This window comes from Lactuca virosa, chromosome 4 (assembly GCF_052849685.1).
Source record: "Lactuca virosa cultivar CGN04683 chromosome 4, Lactuca_virosa_CGN04683_v6, whole genome shotgun sequence".
Lineage (NCBI taxonomy): Eukaryota > Viridiplantae > Streptophyta > Magnoliopsida > Asterales > Asteraceae > Lactuca > Lactuca virosa.
The window spans coordinates 516,210,175-516,224,599 of NC_136429.1; the positions used below are offsets into that span (position 1 = coordinate 516,210,175).

General features: G+C 34.6%; 1 protein-coding gene across 1 annotated transcript; it reads right to left on the reverse strand.

The window, feature by feature from the left end:
- Positions 1-12,843: 12,843 nt before the first annotated feature.
- Positions 12,844-14,215, reverse strand: LOC145107073 (uncharacterized). The gene is made up of 4 exons (XM_079043948.1): positions 14,144-14,215; positions 13,808-14,057; positions 13,181-13,728; positions 12,844-13,095 (listed from the first exon to the last, which is right to left on the reverse strand). Exons 1-4 carry the CDS (start codon positions 14,213-14,215, stop codon positions 12,844-12,846), a joined length of 1,122 nt encoding a protein of 373 aa, XP_078900074.1.
- Between the last annotated feature and the right edge of the window lie 210 nt (positions 14,216-14,425).

A 14,425-nucleotide genomic window follows, 5' to 3' on the forward strand; every position in this document is an offset into this window, starting at 1 on the left:
TCCAGTCACCATTGCGCGATTGTGACCTCGAATGATTTCTTTTGTAGAATCTCCCACTTTGCGCGTTCTGCTAGCCTTGTGCATAGTAAGGAACATATGCACGGTTAGGACAATTTATGGCAATGTGTCTAGGTGTTCCACAGTGAAAACATGTCTTTTTCTTCACTGGGAAGCTGTTTCTTCCTGCCCCTAGTGGTGTATCTTTGCCTTGTCTCTTGCTTTTCCCACACACACAGTTGCAGCAGGCACTCTATTTAACTTGTGTTGGTGGTCTGTATTTCTCAACAACATGCTTGTTAGGAGTAACAGAATTAGAAGCAACGGAGTTCGAAGCAACAGATTCAGAGTTCAAGGAGTCATTGGATTGTTCAATAGTTTTCTCCTTGTTCTCATCCTCTACTACTTTACCTGCACAGGAAGTAGAATCAATAGTATCTTTCATCTCAACACCCTCAGTTGCCTGTTCAGCAGCTGGTTTACCGTATACCATAAATGGTTCTCGGTCAATATCTTCCTGAGTCAAAGGTTTGGTAGTGTAGTTGTGATTGAATGGGGGAGGGACACCCTCATAACCTATTCATAGTTGCTTCTGGTCCTTCCATTTCATTTGAAGTTCAATTATTTTTGCAACTCTATCACTTGACACATCGAATTTTTTAAAATTAAAATCAGCATTTTCAAAATGTATTTTCAATGTTTTAAGTTCCTCAGTGACAGCATCAAAATCTTTCTTAAGATATTTATAATGGACACACTTGTCACTGTACTCTGCCTGTAATTTCCTAAAGTCCTTAGTCTTGGCCTCTAGTTGTTCTTTTAATGGTTTCTGGCATTTCCTAAGTTGATATCCTTTGTATTTTAGGTCCTCGACTTCCCTTTTTAGCAAATCATTATGTTCACGAAGAAATTTAATTGTAGCTTCACAAGATGGAGTACATGAAACTTCATTGACCAGGAGGGATGAGGAACTCATTTTTATCAAAAATTCCCTTTGACTTAAAAACTCAAAAGTCAACCTTAAAAGTCAAATTTAAAAAATCAAACTAAAAAGTCAAACTTAAAAAGTCAAACTTAAAAAGTCAAACTTAAAAGTCAAACCGAAAAGTTAAATTTGAAAATTTGAAAGTTAAACAAGAAAGTCAAAGTTTAAAGTCAAAGGCCAAATTTGAAAGTCAAAGTCAAATTTTTATGTCAAAAGTCAAAAAAAAATAAAAAAAAATAAAAACTAAAATTTTGGAAGAAAATGGAATTTAAAAATAAAAAGAAATTGATTTTTGGGTTAAAAGTGTTAAAAATGCGAAACTAAGATCAAAACAGCGAGACTATATGCGATTAAATGGGTAAGAGGAATAACAAGTGATAGCCTAGAGCAATTGGTAAGATGGTGGGATGAGGAGGTAGGAGACCTAGGTTCGATCCCTGGTAGCCCCCAAAATCTGATTTTTTTTTTTAAGTGTACGCTGCTGCTTACGAGGACGACTGTTGCGAATGCGAGATGCTGAGCTGGGCCGAGAACGCGATGCGAGGACAAAAATCAACCGTCGGCCGTAAACAAGACCAAACACGCCTGACCAAAAACGTGTGAGGCTGGCCGCACACCGAAGACCGTGAACTCCTGTTGGGCCGCAGATCCGAGAACTGTAAACGAGTTGGGCCGACTTCGGAAGCCCAAAACACCGAGGAACCCTAATCCGAGATTACCGCTGCCGTCGAGAAACCCTAGCCGTAAACGGGTTTACGGCCGTAAACCCTTCAATGGCCCTAAACTGTTGATCTTCAAAGGTCGTAAACACTTCGCAGATTATGTGAAAAACAGTGTTTTTCACCACTTTTTGCTCCAAAACTTGATCAAAAACTCGTTTTTATGAAAAACGCGAAGAACAAACCCCCCTTATTTTGCCAAGAGCTATCCCAAAACGCAAAAATCCTTCAAGAATAAGATCAAATACGCTCCAGATCTGCAAAAATTGATTGCTACAATCCAAGCTCTGATACCACTTGTAAATCCCAAATCTGCTTGTGTATCAATCAGATCCGTTTGATGGTGCGGAATCCCAATCAAACGGATGATGCTAGATCTAATGAAGAAGAAGTAGAAGAAGAATATGATGAATCTTGTATGATTTGATTAGAATGTAGATCCAAATACAAGATTCACACACAACTTAGACACACTTAAGCTTCTCTCTTCTCTCTCCTAGCCTTATACTCTCTTCTTTTCATCAACCACTCATCACCCACCTAACATCTATTTATATGTATATGGGGAACATGGGCCGTGAACAGGTTTACGGCCGTGAACTGGTTTACGGTTGTAAACATTGACCTGGCCGTAAAAACAGCCGCAAATGTATATTACATTATAGAAAAACCAATTGCCTAGAAAAGCAAAGTATAAACCAATATTTTATCCCCAACATAAGTGTTCTGTTTTGAGTTCATATATCATCTCTTGGGAGTTTGGGCAACTCCATAGGTTAGGGAGGATAGATATGAGGTCCTTTAGCTTGATTATGTCATAAAAATGCCGACTTGGTGGCTTATTTGGCTCCATGCATGAGTTAAGACCCTTGGAAAGGTCTTAATGGATATGAATGAGTTTTTAGGAGCATATATGGCATGCAAAGGCATAAAGTTGCCAACTTTATGCCTTAGGACTCTGTAACGACTAAGATCCAAAGTTTGAACAAAAAGTCTTCATGCATTATGGACTTAATAGGGTAGGATGCAAGGCAGTTGTAGGTTGCGCGTACAACTCATGATCCGAGTACGCTAAGCGTACAGGGGAGGTATGATGGGCGTACGATCTCTGAGGACTTAGGCTTTCGGTGATTTTTCGGACTTTGGGCCCTAAGCGTTTTTGGGTCTGGACTTGCTGAGTTGGTGGGCCTAAGCGTTTTTGGGTCTGGATATTATTTCTAGTTAATAAATGAAAATTTTTACCTAAGTTTTTGGGCTGTTACAGTATGTGTTAATGAGAGGGAGATAGAGAATTAGAATGTATGAAAGAGGGTGAGGACAGTGTTGGAGGATCCAGTTTTCCGGAGAAGAGAGGGATTAGAGGGCTAGGAAGTCGTCGGAAAGAGGGTGAGCATGTCAAGTTTCAAGGAAGATGGTGGGGTGGCCTGTAGGGTCATCTGCAGTTTAATAATGTGTGTATGGAATGTTTATTGTGTAGGTGAATGTGAGGACGAAGAAGATGAGAGAGAAAGTCAAAGAGATAGAAAAAGAGAGTCAGAGAGAGAGAGAAAGTCAAAGAGAGCAAGAGAAAGAAAGATCATAGGAGGGTACGTTGGAGGGGTAGGGGTGGGGGTTTGTTAATTCCTTTTTTATTTTGAATTATAATAATCGTAAAAACATTAAAAAATGTAAAAATAAAATTAAAAGGGCAAAGTAGGCATTTTAATTCTATCCGTGATCAAAACCACAAAATGTTTCCGATTTTGGACCACCCATACAAGTCGAAATGATTTTGGACCTTATCCACACTTTTTTGCTAACCACAGGGACCAAATTTACAGTTTAGTCTTTTTTATTTCCAAACAAACACATGAGGGCGGACGCAAGATTCCATAGTAGGTGTTGTTGATCTCATAACAGGTGTTGTCGGTGGAACATTTTATATACTAAAAAAAAAAGTTCAATTTTTCTTTCATTACAAACAGACAGGGTAGGTATTATCGGTTCCTGTTAGGACATAATTTATGGTTTATACTTTACTTTTGATGATTTTTAGTGCTCTCGGTCCAGGACCGAAAACAACATGTTCTCGGTGTTGTTTGGACCGAAATCACCATGTGATTTCAGTGGGCTTAGTGAGGATTCCGGTTGGTTTTGGGCTAGGCCTTTGTAATTAGGTCTAGGTATATATATATATATATATATATATATATATATATATATATATATATATATATATATATATATATATATATATATATTGTTTTTTCAGCCGTGAAAATGGTTGGTCATTCTAAGGAGCTGAGATCCTGTTTTAGAGAAAAAGAGAGAACCGAGAGCTGTTAAAATCTTATGTACTAGACTATTCTTGAATATAGTGTGCATTGAAGATCTGATAACTGTGTTCTTAATTGATAATAACTGTTTTGCATTAATAACTTGATTAGGATTCCGCACCAATTATTGTGATTTCGATTGATACTCAAGAATGGGTTTACAATTGGTATCAGAGCAAGGTTTTGTGTCAATCGAATTGGCAGGATTTTTAAACGATTATTGGAATTTCTCTTCATATTTTGAGTTCTTTTTTACGTAATTATTGTCGTTGTTCTTCATTATTTTATAGTTTTTGATCGAGATTGGTTGTGATAGATTGCAAATTTCGTGTTTTTGGCTTATTTTGGGAGGTCTTCGGTCAAAATCTAAGAGTTCTCGGCGGCAAGCTCTCGTCTTCGGTTAGGTTTAGAAGTCATCTTGGCGGCAATCTTCATCTCTCGGTTAGGGTTTGAGAGTTCTCGGCGGCGGCTGAGGTTCACGGTTAGGTCAGACACATTTCGGTACTTTTGGGTCTTCGGTCAGCATCTTCGGTCAAGGTTTTCGGTCAGTGTTTTCGGTCTGCTCTTTTGGCTTCGCATACTCAGTTAGCTTCACGGTTTCAAGGTTCTCGGTCAGCATTAATTCAGCAAACTATTTGAGTTTTTGGTCAGAGGGCATTTATTTTCTTGGTTTTCGGTCAAAATCCATATACACAATCAAACTTCTTCTGTTGGTAAATAATGAGTTCCTACAACAATACCAAGAAGGTAAGTGAAACCCCATGCTCTCAGTCCTGTGAAGATAAAGTTAATAAATACGTGAGCATAATGAGTTATTAGTTAGAGAGGTTTTTAACCTTAAAAATGAAATTTATGAAATTATGAAAGTCAACAAACCTCTTAAAGAAAAACTAGATGCTCAAAATAAAGATTTAATTAGGATTAGGGAGGAATATAGCACCAAATGTGTTCATCATCGTTATGCCAAAGAGGAAATTGTCAAATTAACTGCTGAACTTGATGCATTAAAGGATAAATTTAAGGATGCTGACTTTACTTTTAAGAAATTTGATGTGTCAAGTGAGAAAGTTGATTCTATGATAGAAAAACAATTAAAGTGGAAAGACAAACATGGTACGGGTCTAGGGTATCATAATGTTCCACCTCCTTTCAATGATAACTATACTCCGCCCCTTGAAACCAAAGATATAGAGACTCCTCCACAACATGATCAACCCCCAGTAACTGCCTCAATCAAGACTGATCAATCCGGCCCAACTGAGAGTATTAATGTGGATGACACTAATGCTTCTACTTCATGTGCAGATAAAGTAACTGTGCAAGATGGGTTCGAGCAGAACAAAAATAATTCTACTTCTGCTAAAAAGGCTTCAAAAACTTGCGATGATGATGATCCCACTATTGAAAAGTTCAAGCCACAAAAGTTTGCTAAACAGTCTAATAAATGTACGTGTGCTTGTGGAAGGTCTTTGAAACAAACTTCATTTGGACAAGTACCAAGTCACAATCTTATTTATTTGAAAAGACAAACTTGTTTTAACTGTAGAACTCCCGGTCAAATTGCTAGAAATTTTCCACATCGTTCATACGTTCCCAACTATAAACAAGGTTGTCAGAACGTGCCAAGGGGGAGATCTTCCAAAAGAAATCCTTCGAGGTCATGTTCACGCAATGGTGATTGGAATGCAAAAAGGGCCAAGAATCAAACTTTCAAGGACAAAAGGAGCATGTCGGACAAGAAGTCTAATTTGAGAAATAGTTCAGTCAGACCACGATCAGTAAGTTCGAAGTCATCTCAGCAATCGGTCTCAAGCTCCAAAGCAAGTGCTGAAACATCCATCCGATCAAACAGGAAAATGGTTAAACCCGACTACAGATGGGTACCAAAGGATTCATTTCCCAAATCACCTAAAAATTCTAACGTCTGTTCATTTTCTATGTTTGATAAACAGGATATAACTAGGGAAAGAGTATCATGTGTTAATGGTAAAGGTCAACCCAGTTTCAAAATGGGCTGGGTTCCCAAGACCAATTGATTTCGCACTCTGTGTCGTAGGAGCTATGGAGGAATAACATCAGACTTCGGTATGTTGATAGTGGCTGTTCCAGGCACATGATAGGGGACATCTCTTTTTTACATGACATTCAGAATTTTAATGGAGAGCATGTGTCCTTTGCGGGAAGGGAGAAAGAAAAGATCACACAAATGGGGATCGTATTTAATGGCGTGTTGAATTTTGAATATGTTAACTTCGTTCCAGAATTGAAACACATATGATGTTGAATACGTTGTTGCATCTACTTACTGTTCTCAGGTCATCTGGATGCAGCTTCAATTGCTGAATTACGGTTTGAATTTTCTTGATACTCCTGAGTTTTCTTAAAAATGATTCGTTTTGAAGACTAAAAGTTTTTTTGTTTTGTACATTTTGTATTTTATTTTTGTTTTTGTTAAATTTATTCATATTTCTCCTCTATGCACAAATTTAGGGGGAGAATTAAAACCAAACAAAAATCATAAAAATCATAAAATTAAAAAATCCAAAAATATGTTTATTTTATTTCTGCTATTATTTCTTTTTCAGAAAATCAAAAATCCAAAAATATTTTTTTCTGTTTTTGAGCGTATTTTAATTTTATTTTTATTCATAATTATTTTTATTGTGTGCTAAGTTTATTTTATTTTGATTTTTATCTCAAAAATTTCATTTGTCTTAAAATTTGAATTCAAAAGAAGAAGAGACTCAAGGAGACTGTGTCGGAATTCTCTGTGCTTAAAGTGATCTTGACAGGAATTGACGGAATTACACTTCACACTAATTTCACAAGGAATTGAAGGCATAAAACTGTACATATTGTCAGTTAGGTAGTTTCTCTCTAAGAACTGTCGTATTCACGGAATTAAAGGCATGAAACTGTACAAACTGTCAGGTAGGCAGTATCTTTTTAAGAGCTGTCGTATCTAAGGAATTGAAAGCCTGAAACTGTACAGATTATCAAATTGGTCTTGTCAGTTATCTTTACCTAAGAACTGTCGTGGCACCAGGGCGATTTACCCAACCGGGAAATAGATATCGTTGAACGCCCAGGGTCTTGACATTCTTTGTGTCATTCAAAACTACGGAGACTCAAATGTATTCACGGATACATTCTCCACAGGTTAGGAATTAACAATTATTGGCACTAGGGCGATACACCTCGCAAGACACGATTATCGTTGAATGTCCCGCCAAAGGGCCTTGACCTCGTGTCATACTAAACTGTGGAAATATGTCTTTGAATATTTTTATCACATGATAGTTTTATGAGTTATTCCTAATTAACTCTCACTGGCACTAGAATGGTACACTCAGCTGAGATTCAAAAACCATTGAACGTCTCGCCAAGGGCCAAGTTAACTTGTTAACTTGAAAAACTGTATTGAGATCTTTGATCGAGGATATGCAGGGGCTAACATCAAAACTAGCCATGAGTAGTTCTCCGATACTCAACAAATTGCAGTGCGTTCCGCCGTGTTCACACAGATACTGCGAGTACTCTCCATCTGAGCCAAAGTTGGGTCCTTGAACAACTGTGGTGAGAAGGTTCGTTATGACTCTGTGATCCATATGAACTTTTTAGTCATGGTTACTTTTAAGATGCATATGTGATCAACGAAGAATATTCATTCGAAGGAACAAGAAGTGAAGATTCTTTTTCAACACATAATCTTTCAACCCCATAAGCAAGGTGAAGCTGTTTTTTGAAGTTATGTGACGAATTGCATTGAAGCTTCCTTAATCAGTTTGCTGCTATCTATGAACTTGCTGAAGTGATCCAGAAGAATCGGTCTCTCCATTATTATCTCTGAAGTTTCTCAAAGCTGAAAGTGCTGATTTACAAGAACCTATACAAGAAGCCTCTATACCCAATGTGCGTTCAAAGTCAAAATTTTTAAAGGAAGTCCAACTATTCAAGATGAAGTCATTCATGCAGAAATTCATATGTTCATCTTGAAGTTGTGAAGAAATCGAAGATAAAAGCTGAAGGTCAAGATCAAAGAGAAGATTGAAAATAAAAGAAAGCTATAAACCAAGGGGGAGATTGTTAGGACATAATTTATGGTTTATACTTTACTTTTGATGACTTTTAGTGTTCTCGGTCTAGGACCGAAAACAACATGTTCTCGGTGTTGTTTGGACCGAAATCACAATGTGAATTCCGTGGGCTTAGTGAGGATTTCGGTTGGGTTTTGGGTTGGGCATTTGTAGTTAGGTCCAGGTATATATATATATATATATATATATATATATATATATATATATATATATATATATATATATATAGAGAGAGAGAGAGAGAGAGAGAGAGAGGAGGGTTCAATTAAGAAAAAAAAAGGTTGAGAATAGGGGAATCATTCTCAGCCACACATTTATTTTGCCGCAAAACACTTAGACGTACCGTCGGAAATTGATAACGGATAAACATTTGTTTTCCAACCAAACATGTTTCCTTAAACCATGTTAATCATTACCTTAATATACACAAAAACATATTTTTTTTTTGTTTTTTTAATTTTTAGAAAGCCATTTTTATCGAAAAATTATTTTAAATATATCAAAATTTATAATGTTTTATTCTCTATAAATAGACATCCATTTTGATACAGTTTTAAGATAAAATAAAAAATTTATTTTTTTAGAGTTTAAGGATCGTTCATATATGAATATGACACGTAATAAAGTTTTCTTACTTAAAATATATTTTTTACATCATCTTTCGTCATATTATATTTATATATGAATAAAACGTGTATTAGTTGTCGTCATATTTTATATTCATATATGAATAAAACATTTATCAGATTTTTGTTATAGTTAATTTTTTATTCATATATGAATAAGTAGTATAAATGATACTTAAACTGTAAAAAAACAATTATATATTTTTATTCATAAGTGAATAACGAATGTACTGTAGCAAAAATCTGATGCATTTGTATTCACTTATGAATAATGATAGTTGATAATATAAAAAAAAATTATCTTATCTTAAAAGTATATCAATATGGATGTCTATTTGTAGAGAATAAAAAATCATGAATTTTGGTATATTTAAAATCATTTTTCGATAAAAATAGCTTCTTAAAAATTAAAAAAAACAAGAAAAAAAACTATGTTTTGTATATATATTAAGGTAATGATTAGCATAGTTTAAGGAAACATGTTTTGTTGGAAACACATGTTTATTCCTTATCCATTTCCGCTGGTACAACAGAGGCTTTTGCGGCAAAAATAAATGAGTGGCTGAGAATGATTCCCCAATTCTCAACCTTTTTTATTTTCTCAATTGAACTTACCCCTCTCTCTCTCTCTCTCTATATATATATATATATATATATATATATATATATATATATATATATATATATATATATATATATATATATATATATATATATATATATATATATATACGTTCAGGGTCATTTGAGACCATGCTAATTTTGTGAGACCGTGAGAACAAATCTAAAAATAATTTTAAAATGCAAAATAAAAGTAATAATCCAAAAATTCTTTTTTTAATTATTATTTTCGGAACTTTAAATTTCTAAAAAATAAAAAATAATAAAAAAAATTACCGTTTTTTTTTTAAAAAAAAAATACGTGAAGTATTCTAATAGAATATTAGACTGTAAATATTCTAATATGATTTTTAGAATGTTAGAATATTGTATTAGATTTTTTAAATATGTAGAATATTATAATATTCTAGTAGAATATGTAAAAAATGTATTTTTTGTTTATTTATTTTTTATTTTTTTTGGTATTTTTTTATTTTTTTTGGAAAATATAAATTCCGAAAATAATATTTGAAAAAAAAAATTTCAAATATTTTCAATTATTTTGCATTTTAAAAATGTTTTTTTATCTACTAAATGAGTGGCTAAGATTGCGTCTTACGGTCTCACAAAATTAGGCCGTCTCACATTAACCTAACCCTATATATATATATATATATATATATATATATATATATATATATATATATATATATATATATATATATTGTTGTTGTTTCAGCCGTGAAAATGGTTGGTCATTCTAAGGAACTGAGATTGTGTTTTAGAGAAAACAAGAGAACTGAGGGTTGTTAAGAATCTTATGTACTAGACTATTCTTTAATATAGTGTGCATTGGAGATCCGATAACTATGTTCTTAATTGATAATAACTGTTTTGCATTAATCACTTGATTGGGATTCCGCACCAATTATTGTGATTTCGATTGATACTCAAGAACGGGTTTTACAGTGCTACTATTGCCACCTATACAAAATCACCACTGATGAGTATATTGTATCCGCGTTCATGGGAGTTTATTCGATGTTGACGTATATTAGTTCAACTGGTTAAGGGAGGAGGGAGTCGTTCCCTCCCAACCCACCGAACCCAATGAAGCCACTGCCACATTAGATTTTCTCTTTGATTTTTCTTTATCTTTCACAACCTACAATATACGGAAATCTTATCTTTCTCAACCCACTCAATTAAAAAAAATACTAAACAACTAAGGTACAAATCTTAAAACACACGGTACAAGAGAAAATGAGAGAGAGAAAGTAGAGAGAGAGGATGAAGTGGGTTCGTGAAACCAATTAAACAATCGGCTAAAGAGGGAGTGGTTCCGGCGATAACTCTATTGCTAATTAAGATTTTACCTTGATTATTTTGTACTTTTTTTTAATTGAGTGGGTTGAGTGGGTTGAGAAAGATAGGATTTCCGTGTGTTGTGGGTTGGGAAAGATGAAGAAAAATCAAAGAGAAAAGTTGATGTGGCAGTGGGTTCACTGGGTTCGGTGGGTTGGAAGGGAACGACTCCCTCCTCCCTAATAGTTATGATTTTTATATTGGAGGGCGTGAGTTCGAACATTGATATTTTCGTTTTTTAACTGTTAAACAAGAAAATAAAATAGAATAAAGTGGCATACCGGCATTCATGAGATTTTTTTTATAAAGCTAGCCTTGTTGGTTAATGACATGTTTGTATGTGAGATGGTGTGCGTTCGAATCCTTCCTAGGTATTTTCTCATAAAAAAATATTATTGATGTCTAATAATAAAGACAAGACTTTACGAGGTTTTAACCTATACTCTCTACTTTAAAGAGCAAACACGTTACCTAGTTATCTAACATTAATTCTCTAAAAAACCATGTAACTCTCACAAATAATAATAAATTCGCGAGATATTATATCAGAGAAAATAAAAGAGTTTACGAAGATAAGTGGCCTTTTATATTAGAAAAGAATTGTATTTTAAAAAATATATAATCTCATTTATAATTATTTGGTGAATAACTCTAAAGCCAATCAATAAAACTCAAACTTCCTCGACCCGTTTATATTATTATAGACGTGTTCCGCAAAAATAGTTGATTATTGATAATTTCAAGTTGAAAATTGAAATTTGTAGCTTTTATTTGTATATGAGTTTTCAATAAAAATAGGTGGATTTTTTTAACATATAAAATTACATAAATGACATCTTTTTGTAAAATAAAAATAATAGTATAATTTTTTCAAAAGATAATTAAGTTGATTTGCCAAATTATGACAAAAAAAAAATTATTTACCGTTATTTAAAGTAGCTTTTTGGTTGAATATTATTGTTTGTTAGGAGGTATTACTCGCGAACATTTTTTTTAACATACTTAAAAACTGAAGGTTAATGTCATAAAATAATAATAAATTATTTAAAAAATTTTACGAAAAAACATCATAAATGGTCCCTGTGGTTTCCCAAAATCTGATGTTTAGTCCCCGTGGTTTAAAAACCTCGTAGATGGTCCCTGTGCTTTCAAAACTTTTGACAGTTGGTCCTTATCCCTCACACCGTTAGAACCCCACCGTTAACTCTTATTTCATTAAAATAATACAAGGGCAAATCGGTCTTTTCACCTGTGCCCTCTTCTTTATAAACAAATGCATGTCTGATATTTTGAAAAACCCTTCTCGCACCCACCCTCTTCTACTCTCACTCTACTGTGCATCCAATTGCAAAACGAATTTTGCGAGTGTCGAAGATGGCGATTTGTAGATGTGGAATGGAAACAACGAAGTTGACCTCATGGACGAATCATAACCCAGGAAGGCAATTTGTTAATTGTTCAAGATGTGGCTTCGTAAGGTGGGTTGACCCTCCGATGTGTGCTAGGGCATTGGTGGTGATTCCAGGTTTGATAAGATCAAAGAATCGATTGGAAGAGAGGGTTGCGATTGCTAGTGCAGAACTGTGGAACTACCAGCTTATGTTGTTCTGTTCATGGATTTTTTTTTTGGTTTTATTTTAACCAGTAAGGTGGTTGAAGGATCTGGATGGTAATAGGATGGGGGGTTTTTGGTTTCTTTTGTACGCATCTAACTAGTTCAGGGGTTTTAGGATTGTGATGGAATGGATATTTTTGGTTTCATTTTGTTGTATGAAGTGTAACAAATTAAGTTAATGGAAATGATGATTATGTATTTTGTTATAAATCAGTGGTTTTGATGTGCATTTTCGTATGATACATTGTTATAACTGCATCTTGCAAATGGTTAGGAATGGTATTTCAAATCTACATTGTTATACATGTATCTTTTTGAGAAAGGTTTGGAGAGGGTAATTCATAAGCAAAATGTTGATAAAATCATTACAAGTCTGTGTTTAAACATGAGACTTAGTTTCAACATACTTACTGATGGAAGGTATTAACCCATACAAACATTACAAAAGACCTAATTACCATAATTTAAACAACCAAACCATAATTTAAGTTTCAAAAGACCTAACTACCCAAACATCCAACTAACTAGTTAACAGAATTTCCAACCCCCTTTCCCTTTCCTTGTGTCTTCCCCTTTGCCTGTGTCTTCCCCTTTCCCTGTGTCTTCCCCTTTGATCCAACTTCACCAATGCCTCCCTGCCCTTTACATGTTCTGGAATTGTGCCCCTTGTTATGACACTTTGAACATGTGACTGCAAGAAATTTCCTGCTCAATTTAGTGGTTTGGCTGTTGGGGTCATCAACACCTCTCCTTCTCTTCTTTTTTGGCCTCCCAACCTACACATATGCACTTATTATATTTTAAACATAAACATACATGCTGGCATTAAAAGTACATATCTAGCCTTGTTGACATAACAACCTGTGTGTGATGTTTTGGTGGAGTTAAAGTGAATGGACAATCACTTTTTGGCCACATTGAACGACCATTTATTGGATCAATTTTGTTCAGATACATGGCTCTCAATGTTGATAACTTATAGCAAGGATGGACCCAATCCTCAACATCAGGGGCATCTTCTCCATTTTCAATTTTGTTCCATATAGCAGAAACAACATGCCTACATGGGAAACCTGTAATCTCCCAGAACCTACAAGTGCAACTTCTTTCATTTAGGTTCACCACATACTGATCCTGCCATGTGCTTGCAACTTGGTACTTTCCTGCCCCATTATACTTAGCTACATATTTTGCTGCTTGAGTCTTAATCTCCTCTAAAATTATAGTTGCATTATTACTTAGTTCCCCTTGACACTTATCTATTTCCTTTTGCACAACACACAATCTCTTCATGAGATACTCTCTAATATACTCTAAGCAGGTGATGATTGGTTTATCTCTACCTTCCTCTATCTTACCATTGAATACCTCACAAAGATTATTCAACAAACAATCAGTGTGTGCCCTACCTGTGAAAAACATATTCAAAAAGAGAAATTACAAATTTTATATTAAAACATAAAACTCAACAACTTCTTAATGACATACCACTGAAGTGAGATTTAGACCATGTCTCTGCAGGAATCTTACACAACCAAGAATGAGCTTCATCATTCATTTTCTTCAACTCATCCATTGCATATTTAAAGTGATTTAATGTTGTTGCTCTACCACATTCCCAAACTAAGTCACTCAACTCTTTTCCTTTCCATTGTTTCTTCAAATTCTCCTGAATATGCCTCAAACAAAACCTATGTTCTGCATTAGGGAATACCTTTGCAACTGCTGGTATTATCCCCTTAACAAATGCAGATATAGTCAGTTTCATTTATAAAAATAGAAAGTAAGGTACACTATGATGAGAAATAACTAGGTAATACATACCTTTTGTCTATCAGAAATGAAGGTAAAATTTGAATTTGCTCCCAATTCCAAGTCTTCTCCTAATAGTTCCATGAACCAGGTCCAAGAACTAGTTGTTTCAGCCTCTACCACTGCATATGCTACAGGGTATATTCCATTATTTGAGTCTAGACCCACAGCAGTTAGTACCTGCCCAGGATATGGGCCTTTCAAGAATGTACCATCAACTCCCAGGAAATCCCTTAACCCAGCTTTGAATCCCAACTTCAATGCACCTAGACATATATATATTCTTCTAAAAGT